This window comes from Pogoniulus pusillus, chromosome 15, assembly GCF_015220805.1.
Source record: "Pogoniulus pusillus isolate bPogPus1 chromosome 15, bPogPus1.pri, whole genome shotgun sequence".
NCBI classification, from domain to species: domain Eukaryota; kingdom Metazoa; phylum Chordata; class Aves; order Piciformes; family Lybiidae; genus Pogoniulus; species Pogoniulus pusillus.
Window position 1 is genome coordinate 24857396 of NC_087278.1, and position 12403 is coordinate 24869798.

At 51.6% G+C, this 12403-nt stretch overlaps 1 protein-coding gene across 1 annotated transcript in view; it reads left to right on the forward strand.

The window, feature by feature from the left end:
• LOC135182077 (solute carrier family 25 member 33-like) overlaps window positions 1-12403 on the forward strand; it is a 16254-nt gene continuing 3851 nt past the window's right edge. Inside the window, exons 1-4 of the mRNA XM_064155842.1 lie at window positions 1-706; window positions 9572-9748; window positions 10182-10259; window positions 12158-12258. Of these exons, the coding sequence (XP_064011912.1) occupies window positions 666-706; window positions 9572-9748; window positions 10182-10259; window positions 12158-12258 (397 nt within the window). The 5' untranslated portion in view covers window positions 1-665. The remainder of the gene's footprint in view (window positions 707-9571; window positions 9749-10181; window positions 10260-12157; window positions 12259-12403) is intronic.

A 12403-nucleotide genomic window follows, 5' to 3' on the forward strand; every position in this document is an offset into this window, starting at 1 on the left:
GAGTGGCACTCGCTCGGCTGGCTGATGGGTAGCTGCTGCTACTTGCTTTGGGGTCACTAAAATGGTGCTGCTGGCAGCAACAGGTTAGAAGTGCCGGCGTTTAGCTGCTGAAGTGTGTGATGGCTGCAGATAAACCGCAGAAATGCCAGCTCCTTCGCAGCTTCCACCCTTCTACACGTGTGACGGCAAAGGGACACTGATTTTCCACCTGAAAAATCACTTGAGTTTGGTGATAGCCAGCACTCTGCTGAAGGTCCTGGGCCTGACGGGGTCCAGTGACAAAAACGGAGACTGCTTCACTGAGTTAAATAACTACAGTTAGCCTATAACCACCAAACCCACTTCTTCTGGCAAATGTCCGTTTAGCGACATGCTCTCTTTGAAGCGTTTTCTTACCTCCTTGTTCTCTAGACCTACGGTCTGGCACCACTTATTCACTATTTTTTTAACGCCCATGTGCTGCTAATTTTCATCCATTCATTCCTGGCCTTGACAGCCCCGTCCCTTCGTTGCTCTGACCTCACGAACCCTGCCGCCCGGCCCCTCCCGCTGCCGCCGCCGGGACGCCTCCTCCGGCCGCCGGGGAGCCAATGCGCGGGGCGCGGCCGCGCCGGGCGGCAGTCGGCGGCGCGGAGCGTGGGTGATAGCGCGGCTGAGAGTCGGCCATGCCGCAGCACAGTATCCTTCTTCACCTGCTCGCCGGAGGGTGAGTAGAGGTCCCTGCCCCAGGACATGCCGCCGGGGAGGCCCGAGGCTGCCCTGGGTGCGGGGCCTTACCGGGCTAGCCACCCGCCCTCCTTCCCCGGGATTCGCGGCTACGGTGGAGGGAGCTCCCCGGGGCAGCTCCGGATCGAGCCTCGGCTGCCATCCTCTGCTCCTCTCCCTCTCGGGCCGCCGTCCCGACGTGGCCTCGCCGCGGTGTGCCCGCCCGAGTCGCAGCTGCACTTTGCGCCGGGAGCGGTGTGGCGGCACTCGAGCGGTGGCTGCAAAGAGCCGGGGCGGCGGGGAGAGGGAGGACGCTCTGCTGTGCCCCACGCCACCCTCACCCGCCTTTCCTTGGCTGGGCCGCAGTCAGATGTAGGCGCTGGTGGCACGCCGCGGCGGCGTGAATGTTACGAAAGGGAGCTCCCCTGGCTGTCGTGGGGCCTTCAGCTGGAGTTCGGGGCCTGGGGGGTGGGGGAGGTGGGGTGCTGAATGGGGAATGAACGGCGTCGTGAGGCCTTCCCAGCGGAGCAAATGGTGGAGCATCGTTGCCTTTCGGAGGGCAGGCAGCCCTTCACCCTCGCGTGGCTGACATTCCTGCATGTCTTCTCTGGCTTTAAATAGTGCAGCCGATTCTGGTGAGTCAGGCGTTCGGCAGGGCCTCTGAACTTGCAGAGTGCCCTTGAACAAGTCCTTTCTCCATTCCTCTCTTTAGAAAGCATTTGTCATTTAAGTCTCAAAGCAGTGAGCTTCCAGCTTATGTCCTAACGCAGCAGATTTGCTCCTCTGCACTTTGCTGAGCAGCTGCAGAGCTCTCTTGACTAGAGAGCCACCTAACTTCTTTCCAAATTCCACCACCCTGATGGAGTGCCTGCGACAGTGAGGACCTCAGTATAGCATGTGCAATAATCCACAGCGTTTAATTGCTCTTAATTAGTATCACAGTATCGTCAGGGTTGGAAGAGACCTCACAGATCATCAAGTCCAACCCTTTACCACAGAGCTCAAGGCCAGACCATGGCACCAAGTGCCACGTCCAGTCCTGCCTTGAACAGCTCCAGGGACGGCGACTCCACCACCTCCCCGGGCAGCCCATTCCAGTGTCCAATGACTCTCTCAGTGAAGAACTTTCTCCTCACCTCCAGCCTAAATCTCCCCTGGTGCAGCCTGAGGCTGTGTCCTCTCGTTCTGGTGCTGGCCACCTGAGAGAAGAGAGCAACCTCCTCCTGGCCACAACCACCCCTCAGGTAGTTGTAGACAGCAATAAGGTCACCCCTGAGCCTCCTCTTCTCCAGGCTAACCAATCCCAGCTCCCTCAGCCTCTCCTCGTAGGGCTGTGCTCAAGGCCTCTCCCCAGCCTCGTCGCCCTTCTCTGGACACGCTCAAGCATCTCAATGTCCCTCCTAAACTGGGGGGCCCAGAACTGAACACAGTACTCAAGGTGTGGTCTAACCAGTGCAGAGTACAGGGGCAGAATGATCTCCCTGCTCCTGCTGGCCACACCATTCCTGATGCAGGCCAGGATGCCACTGGCTCTCTTGGCCACCTGGGCACACTGCTGGCTCATGTTCAGGTGGGTATCAATCAGCACCCCCAGGTCCCTCTCTGTCTGGCTGCTCTCCAGCCACTCCGACCCCAGCCTGTATCTCTGCATGGGGTTGTTGTGGCCAAAGTGCAGCACTTGGCACTTGGAGCTATTGAATGCCACTTTCCCGAGAGCCACCTAACTTCTTTCCAAATTCCACCATCCTGTTGGAGTGCCTGTGGCAGTGAGGACCTCAGTGTAGCATGTGCAATAATCCACAGCGTTTAATTGCTCTTAATTAGTGACTTTCCCATCTTCTGCAGCTAATGCAGTTGTTGCACTGCTGGTATGTGCTTAGATGCACTTGTTCTGTTCCTAGAGTGATTTTGCATCTGTTGCTCTCTTTTATTTGTCTTTTGAGCTGTACAGCCACTACAGCTTAGCCTATCCTAAAATATTTTTCATATTTTTTAGCTAATCCTCAGTTTCCACTTGAGCTCCTGAAAAAAAGTCTATGTAAGAGCTTGGATAGTGGGAGCCTTGTCAGTCTGTGTCCAGTTAAGTCATTGTCCTTACTTAAAACCCAAGAGATTAATAAAATTAATAACAGGTGGATAAGAAGTTCAATCCCAAGCACAGATACAGGCTGGGTGGTGAATGACTGAGAGCAGCCCTGAGGAGAAGGACCTGGGGGGTCTAGGTTGATGAAAAGCTCAACATGAGCTGGCAGTGTGCACACGCAGCCCAGATAGCAACCGTGTGCTGGGCTGCAGCAAGAGAAGTGTGGCCAGCAGGGTGAGGGAGGGGATTCTCTCCCTTTGCTCTCGCCAGAACTCACCTGGAGTACTCTGTGCAGTTCTGGATCCCTCAACACAAGAAGGACATCAAACTGTTAGAGCGAGTCCAGAGGAGAGCCATGAAGATGCTCAGAGGGCTGGAGAACCTCTGCTATGAGGACAGGCTACAAGAGCTGGGGCTCTTCAGCCTGAAGAAGAGGAAGCTTCCAAGAGCCTTCCAGTATCTGAAGGGGCCTACAGGAAGGCTGGGGAGGGATTATTGACAAGGTCTTGTAACAACAGGATGAGAGGTAATGGGTTTAAACACACAGAGGGGAGATTTAACTAGATGTTAGGAAGAAGTTCTTGACAGTGAGGGTGGTGAGACACTGGCACAGGTTGCCCAGGGAGGTTGTGGATGCTTCCTCCCTGAAGGTGTTCAAGGCCAGGTTGGATGAGGCCTTGAGAAACATGTTCTAGTGGGAGGTGTCCCTGCCTATGGCAGGGGGTTGGAACTGGATGATCCTTGAGGTCCCTTCCAACCTAAACCATTTTGTGGTTATTACTGCAGTGTGTAGTTTATATCATTTTACCCAATGAAATGGATCTCATTGATGAAGGAACACTTGTTCACTTTATCTTCTACTAGAAAAACTGAGAACCATCAAACTAAACCTGTTCAACAAGAGCATAGGTGTCCCGGGTTTAGGCTGATCCCTCCCCCAGGAAGAAAATTCACAACACAAACCCCCCTTCTTTTTTGAAAGTCAGGGAAAGATGAAATTGTATTTTCAAGAAAGATGTTGAGGTGCTGGAACATGTCCAGAGAAGGGCAACGAAGCTGGTGAGGGGCCTGGAGCACAAATCCTTTGAGGAGAGGCTGAGGGAGCTGTGCCTGTTTAGCCTGGAGAAGAGGAGGCTCAGGGCTGATCTTATTACTGTCTACAACTACCTGAAGGGGCATTGTAGCCAGGTGGGGGGTGGCCTCTTCTCCCAGGCAACCAGCAATAGAACAAGGGGACACAGTCTCAAGTTGTGCCAGGGTAGGTATAGGCTGGATGTTAGGAAGAAGTTCTTCACAGAGAGAGTGATTGGCATTGGAATGGGCTGCCCAGGGAGGTGGTGGAGGCACCGTCCCTGGGGGTCTTCAAGAAAAGCCTGGATGAGGCACTTAGTGCCATGGTCTGGTTGACTGGCTAGGGCTGGGTGCTAGGTTGGACTGGATGATCTTGGAGGTCTCTTCCAACCTGGTTGATTCTATGCTTCTATGATTCTATAACAATGTAAAGAGATATAATAACTAGAGAAGGAAGGAAGGGAAACAAAAAACAATACAATAACCTTAAGGGAGATGGGGGAGGGGTCAAGCGGTGGCGAAGCAGCAGCAGCCAAAACAGCAGCCGGGGAAGATAGGCGAAGCTGAAGCAGCCGAAGCCAGCGGGAGAAGGGGGAGAACAAACTGTGCTTCTAGACATTAAGTTCTTGATGCTCCAATGAAATTACATTAATTTATCTATTGTTGCCATTTATGTGGCCTATCCCTGGAATGTTCATCTCTCCCCTATGTCTGAGCTAGAGGATCAGCTCAAACGGCCACAACAGGGAGCCGTTAATCTCTGGGGCTCTGGCCACAGGATCTTGGGAGGTGAAAGCATTTTACGTGTCCAGAAAGCATTTAAAAATATGAATGAAAAAGACTGCATTGAAGGCTGTTGTGCAGCTTTGCACTGAGTATGTTGGAGCAGGTTGAGGAGATCCCTGAGCTGAAAACTGTGGCATGCTTCCAGAATATTGGGAGTTGAGTTTTTCTCCTACTCTTCTGTAGGTGATCTTTATGTGCCGGTGTCCTGGGCAGAATAGTTGTGAGCTGCGGATTTGCCTGACCTAGCATTGCTCTTCTTAAGTGAAGATCTTCATGTGATTGTAGGGGTTGGGAGAGACCTCTAGAGACCATCCAGTCCAACTTCCAAGCCATCTCAGTTTTTGGTTAGCCTAAATCACAGTATCACAGTATCACCAAGGTTGGAAGAGACCTCACAGATCATCAAGTCCAACCCTTTACCACAGAGCTCAAGGCCAGACCATGGCACCAAGTGCCACATCCAGTCCTGCCTTGAACAGCTCCAGGGACGGCGACTCCACCACCTCCCCGGGCAGCCCATTCCAGTGTCCAATGACTCTCTCAGGGAAGAACTTTCTCCTCACCTTCAGCCTAAATCTCCCCTGGCACAGCCTGAGGCTGTGTCCTCTTGTTCTGGTGCTGGCCACCTGAGAGAAGAGAGCAACCTCCTCCTGGCCACAACCACCCCTCAGGTAGTTGTAGACAGCAATAAGGTCTCCCCTGAGCCTCCTCTTCTCCAGGCTAACCAATCCCAGCTCCCTCAGCCTCTCCTCGTAGGGCTGTGCTCAAGGCCTCTCCCCAGCCTCGTCGCCCTTCTCTGGACACACTCAAGCATCTCAATGTCCCTCCTAAACTGGGGGGCCCAGAACTGAACACAGGACTCAAGGTGTGGTCTAACCAGTGCAGAGTACAGGGGCAGAATGACCTCCCTGCTCCTGCTGGCCACACCATTCCTGATGCAGGCCAGGATGCCACTGGCTCTCTTGGCCACCTGGGCACACTGCTGGCTCATGTTCAGGCAGGTATCAATCAGCACCCCCAGATCCCTCTCTGTCTGGCTGCTCTCAGCCACTCTGACCCCAGCCTGTATCTCTGCATGGGGTTGTTGTGGCCAAAGTGCAGCACTTGACACTTGGAGGGCTAAAATGTGACTGTAAACTCTCTCACCTCTGTGTGTGTTCTCCTGTTTTGTTAAGACCATGGAAAGAATCTTAGTGGTGGGGTTTATATTTCTCTCAATTCATCCTCTTTTTCTGCCACCTCAACTTCTCCAGTTTTCCTTTGCAAACCTGAGAGCAGGTGCTACTTTGTGAGGTAAAATTACCTCCCTCCTTTGATTAGCTCTTTTTGCCACTGCTTTGCTCTGGGAGTTCATCTTGGACTGGTTGGCAGCTGCTCTCTTCATCATATTCAGGAATTGCTCCTAGAGTAGTGGCTTCAGGGGTCTGGTTTTGTTAACCCAGCCTTGGTGGGTTTTCAGTGTTTGCCAGTCAGCTGTGCTTGGTATTGTGACAATCTTTGTCACCCATGGGTTTTATCGAGGGTAAAATGTTTCCTCTTGTCTGTTGGTGGAAAAACCTGAAATTGTTAGGTCTCTTCTAAAATTTTATTTCTAGCCTTCTGCTGGACCACTGCAGTTGGATCCTTTACTGACAGCTGGTTTCAGGGCAGGAGAAGAGTGGGGCTGGTACCTTTTTCTCCCCTTTTTGAGACTTTGTGGTCTGCTTTAAATCCACTTACCTATGCCATAGTCACTTCTAAGGCTTTAAGTGTGGGTCAGTGAGATCAGGCTCACTTTTGCAGAGTTGAAGTGAAGTTGCCTTTGTGAATCCAGCTTTTGTTTGGTAAGTTCCATAAAAAGAAAAGCAACAGTGTAGTGCAGAGCCCCTCCAAGACTGTGCAGTACAGAGTGTCTTGTAAGTCTGTAAGGTCCCTTCTGGCAGAAATCTCAAGTCACAATAACTCTATCATCTTACTTAGCACCAGTAACTCGTTACAAATATGCACTTTCTAAGTCCTAGTAGAAATCAGAACTCCTCTAGGCTAGTAGATTTCCCCACTTTCCCAATGTAGTAGTTTGAAGCTAGCTAGAATGTTTTGGTGAGAAGAACTAGATTACAGGCTGTGAAAGACAAACAAGGGTGACGTCTGCTTCACTCATAGGCTTGCTGAGAGGTGTAAGAACAAGAATCCAAACATAGATAAGGGAGTCACACTTCTTCTTGGGGCATTGCTGAGCTGCACTTCTCTAATCCACTTTACTTCTTAACCCCCTGGCTGAACCTCCATTCTTCCTTGGCACTGGGGTGAGGTTGAGAGGGGTGGGAGAAGGTGGAAGGGTGGTTGAGAGCCCCTGCTGGGGACTCAGGTTTCTGGGAGGGCTGTTGTGTTTCTGTATTCCCTTTTACCTTGTCTATTTCTGTCTATAACTGTATATACTGTAACTATCTGCTTGTATCTTGTGCTAAGCTGTAAATATAAGCTTCATTCAATTTCCAGAGCTGGCTGAGTCTACTCTGGGTGATTTCTAAAGGGGGGGGGGACGGGACAGGGAACACCCAAACCACTACACCCAACATTTGTTAAGCATTTAAACCTATATGCATGCAGTCTCCTCCATCGGCTGTTTCTGATACCTGTAGCCATGGAGCTCTTGTGCCTGCTGATTCTGACATGTTTGTTCTGAGGAGGGTTTGCTCAGTTTTGCCTTCCTTAGCTCTGTGCTGAAAACCAATTCTTTGTGACAGGAGTAGGTAATTCTCCATTTGTTCTGAAACAGAAGGACTTTGGAGGCCTGTGCCTTTCATATGATGTAAGCAGCTATCTCATCATGTGGAGTGTGATTCAAATATCCTCTCTGGTCTGGCCGTCGAGTTGGAGTGGCTCAGAGGTCCCCCATCACCCCCACTCTCTGACAGCTGATTCAATGACCACCACACTGAGGAGTAACCATTCCTTCAACTCTTACTACTTCCTTTAAAATTGTTTTCTGTTCTCAGTATTCTCACTGTATTCAAGGGTGCCTACAATAAAGATGGGGAGGGACTTTATACAAGGGCTTTGTAGTGGCAGGATGAGAGGGAATGAATTGAAGCTTGAGGAGGGCAGTTTTAGACTGGAGGTTAGGAAGAAATTCTTTCCAGTGAGAGTGATGAGACACTGGCACAGGTTGCCCAGGGAGGTGGTGGATGCCCCCTCTCTGGAGGTGTTCAAGGCCCCATTGGATGGGGCCTTCAGCAACCTGGTCTAGTGGGAGGTGTCCCTGGCCATGGCAGGGGGTTAGAACTGGATGATCTTCAAGATCCCTTCCAACTCAAACCATTCTGTGAATCTCTGAATTCTCTTTTGAAGTGGAAACTACCCTTCTGGCCAAGAAAATACTAGGCCTGTAAGCCTGGAGCTTGTATCAGGCAAGTTAGTAGAAACTGAGATAAAGAGCAGGACCTTTGGATGCCTGAATCCACATTGTGGTCCACATGGGAAGTATCAGCATGGCATCTATAAAAAAAGCTCCTGCCTCATTTGACCCCTGGATCATTCCATGGGCTGTCTTGGTGTGTGTGATCAGCTTGGTCATCCAGAGAATCTGAGCCAGGACATTTACTGCTTTGCTTTGGCTTGCTTTTTGGGCAAAGGTCTTTCATCATTTTCCACCTAATCCCAGGCTCCCACCGCTCAGCATAGCTCCTGAGGGAAACTGCTGCTGACTGGCTGCTGTGCAAGTCATCAGCACTGCAGGAATCTGCAGAGGGCTTGGCCAGGCAGTGTGGGGGGTGTAACTAGTTGCTAGCATCGTTAGCTGAAGAACCTTCTAGCTGCCAGATCCTCAGCTTTTGGACTTCATTGCAGTATCCAGGCCTCTGTTGGTTTTTTGTTCCCTTAAGCTGCAGGCAGTAATAACTGAAGAAGCCCCAGGAGCAAAGGCTGTGGGAACAGCCTTGTGCATGCTGAGCTCTGCAGACCTTTCCAGAAGAGTTCTTCACAATTCCAGCCATGTGCTGCCCTGTTCCATCATATGTAATTCTGTTGATGTACTTTATTCTTCCCTGGTATCTTAGGGTTCTTTGCTTGGCTTTTCTTTCTCTGGAGCAGATTGAGGGGCTTTTTAAGCCTCAAAATCATTTGGCTGTAGCAGATGTGAATCTGTCATCAAAGCCTCATGCATGGTTGTTCCATGCAAAATCATCTCAAAACAGTCCTTCTGATACTGAGCATCCTCTAGAATGGAGTTGTCAGTCGAAGGATTTGAGGAGGCAGAAGCTGAGAACTGAACATAGCAGTTTTGACTTGTCCCTGGGTGGTGGAAAGTGCAAAAGGGCTTCATGTCCTCTCAGTGTTGCTGAGGTGTGGCTGGACTCTGGTGGATGGGGCTGATTCTATGATTCCTGAGTTCCAAAGATAGCTTCTGTCTGCCAAAGGTCAGGGCAGGTGGGGCTGGAGGTGAACCTGAGTGTGAGCAGAAAATACAGATCTTGCTTATGAGGCCTTGCAGATGCAGGGCTGAATGGCTTACAGGTTGAAGACGCAGGCAGGCTGTTGGGTGAGAGCTTCCTGCTGCCTCCTGAGGCAGTGCTGCTGTGGGGAGCATGAGGTGCAGTGCCTGATGATGTCATCAGAAGGCATTGCAGCAAGGTTGGGCAGCAAAAATGCTTGCTCTGAGAAATTCTGACTGCATAGATCAGCAGCTTTGAGCTGAGGGTCTGCTCAGTCCCTGTGGACTTGGGTCTGTTTGTCTCAAACAGCGAGTGCCATTTCAGAGCAAGGCTGCCAGGAGATGACCCAAGCTGAAGCCTTTATTGTGTTAATCAGTGTCAGAGCAGGAGGTCATTGTGTGATGCAGGCAGGAGCACCTAACCTCCTGTCCTAGAGAGGAGAGGTTGTGGATGAGCAGGGTCAGAGTTACTGCCCTGCACAGGGGTCGTTCTTACATGTGCTGTTGTGCCTTAGATGTGGTGGCACAGCTGGAGCCATCCTGACCTGTCCCCTGGAGGTGGTGAAGACACGTCTGCAGTCCTCCCAGCTGGCGCTGCGGCCCCTGTGCCTCTCGGAGGTGCAGCTGCCAGGGATGAGCGTGCGGCTGATGAGCAGTACCCCTCCAGCTCCCGGAGTGCTCAAGCTGCTCAGGTGAGAGGCATGGGGCAATGCTAGCAGAAAGGTGGGGACGTTTTGGCCATCAGGTGGGGGGAGAGACATGGTCGCAGCGCTGGAGCCGAGGCTGCGTCACACAAGCGCAGTAGGCAATGCTGTCAGAGCCCAGCTGCGTCTGCTGACAGCTGATCTGTGCTTCCAGCTCCGAGTCTGCCAGGCTGCTGTTGGGACTGTGAGAAATTTCTCAGCTAGTGGTTTGATGAGACCCAGAGTGAAGGTATCAGCACAAACAGGAAGAAATGACTGAAAGAGAGGAGAAGTGGTTGGAGAGAAGGTGAGAGTAGGGCAGAAAAAAAGATAGCAAGTGGGGAGAGGAAGTTACAAGAAGTAGTTGTTAGAACAGAGGAGGAGGAACATGAGAGCCCCAGCTTGGTTGTGCTGCTGACTGTGTGCTCACTCCCTCCTGCAGGGCCATCCTGGAGAAGGAAGGTGTGCGCTCCCTGTTCCGAGGGCTGGGCCCAAACCTTGTTGGGGTTGCTCCTTCCCGGTAAGTGCTGCCCCTGAAGACAGCTCATGTCCTGTGCTGTCTGTCACAGAGTCACAGAAACATCCAGGTTGGAAAAGCCCCTCAGGATCGCCAAGTCCTACCTATAACCCTACTCTACAAGATTCACCTTAAACTACATCCCCAAGCACCACATCCAAATGGCCCTTAAACACATCCAGGGCTGGTGACTCAACCACCTCCCCGGGCAGCTCATTCCAGTGCCTGACCACTCTCTCCATTAAAAACTTTTTCCTAATGTCCAGTCTAAACCTACCCTGTCTCAGCTTGAGGCCATTCCCCGTTGGTCTGTCTCCAATTACCTGTGAGAGAGATCAGCAGCAGCCTCTCCACAATATTCCTTCAGGTAGCTGTAGACAGCAATGAGGTCTCCCCTCAGCCTCCTCTTTTTCACACTAACCATCCCCAGCTCCCTCAGTCACTCCTCATAAGATTTATTCCCCAGGCCCTTCCACAGCTTCATTGCCCTCCTCTGGACCTGCTCCGGCACCTCCACATCTCTCTTGTATTGCAGTGCCACAAACCAAACACAGTACTCAAGGTGTGGCCTCACTAGAGCCAAGTACAAGGGGACAATCCCTTCCCTGCTCCTGCTGGCCACAGCATTTTTAATACAAGCCAGGATGCCATTGGCCTTCTTGGCCACCTGGGCACACTGCTGGCTCGTACTCAGCTGCCTGTCTATTACAGCCCCCAGATCCCTTTCTGCCAGGCAGCTCTCCAGACGCACTGCCCCAAGCCTGTGGCATTGCTTCAGGTTGTTGTGACTGGAGTGCAGGACCTGGCATTTGGCCTTGTTGAAACTCATCCCATTAACATTGGCCCACTGGTCTTAGCCTAATCAAATCACTCTTAAGAGCCTTTCTGCCCTCCTTCAAATCGACACTGCCACCTAACTTAGTGTCATCTGCAGACGTACTGTTGACACTGTGCCTGAATAAAGGTCGTAAATAAAGATGTTAAAAATAAGTGGTCCCAACACAGATCCCTGAGGAACACCACTAGTGACCATCTGCCAGCTGGATTTAACTCCATTGAGCTCTCCTGTCCAGCCAGTGCTTGATCCAGGAGGCAGTGTGCTCAGCCAAGTCATGAGTAGCCAATTTGTCTACAAGAATTTTGTGGGGAGCAGTACCAAAGGCTAGGAAAACAACATTGACAGCCTTTCCCTTATCCACTAGCTGAGTGATCTTGTCATAGAAGGAGATCAGGTTGGTCAGGCAGGACCTGCCCCTCATAAACCCATGCTGACTTCACCTGATCCCCTGGTTGTTGTCTATATGATGGCATTTGAGATGCCCTGCTCCACAACCCTCCCTGGTACCGAGGCCAGACTGGCAGACCTATAGTTTCCTGGATCTTCCTTTCTGCCCTTCTCGTAGATAGGTGTTACATTTGCTACCCTCCAGTCCCTTTGCACCTCCCTAGGTAGCCAGGGCTTCTGGTAAATAATGGAATGTGGCTTGGCAAGCAGTCTGCCAGCTCCCTCAGCACCCTTGGGTGCAGCCCATCCGGCCCCACAGACTTGTGTACACCTAAGTGGCACAGCAGTTCAGGGACCACTTCCTCGTTTATTGTGATGTCCTCGTTCCAGTTCCCCTCCCTGACTCCTGCCTCACGAGGGTGGGTGCCTAAGAGACCACACTGAACACAGGCTGGCCCTTGTGCTCCTTGTGCCAGCCATTTACACAGACATCTTCTGTACCCTCTGATCATAGTTGTAAGATGAAGATAATTGCTGTGGGCCTAGCATAAATGAATCCTTATGTCACATCAGACAAAGCTGTGCTAGGCCCAAGAAAAGCTGGAGTGACACCCCACAAGCAATGCTGTCTCTGCCTCTCTTGGTGAGCTGTAACCTCTTTTTTCTTTCCAACCAGGGCTATATACTTTGCTGCCTACTCTGGTGTTAAGGAGAGACTGAATGCTGTCCTTGCACCTGAGTCCAAGAAGGTACACATGCTGTCAGCAGCCTGTGCAGGTGAGCCTTTTCTGTCCCAAATTGGAGCCAGGGGATCGTAGAATCAGTCAGGGTTGGAAGGGACCACAAGGATCAGCCAATTCCAGCCCCCCTGCCGTGGGCAGGGACACCCTACCCTAGATCAAGCTGGCCAGAGCCCCAGGGA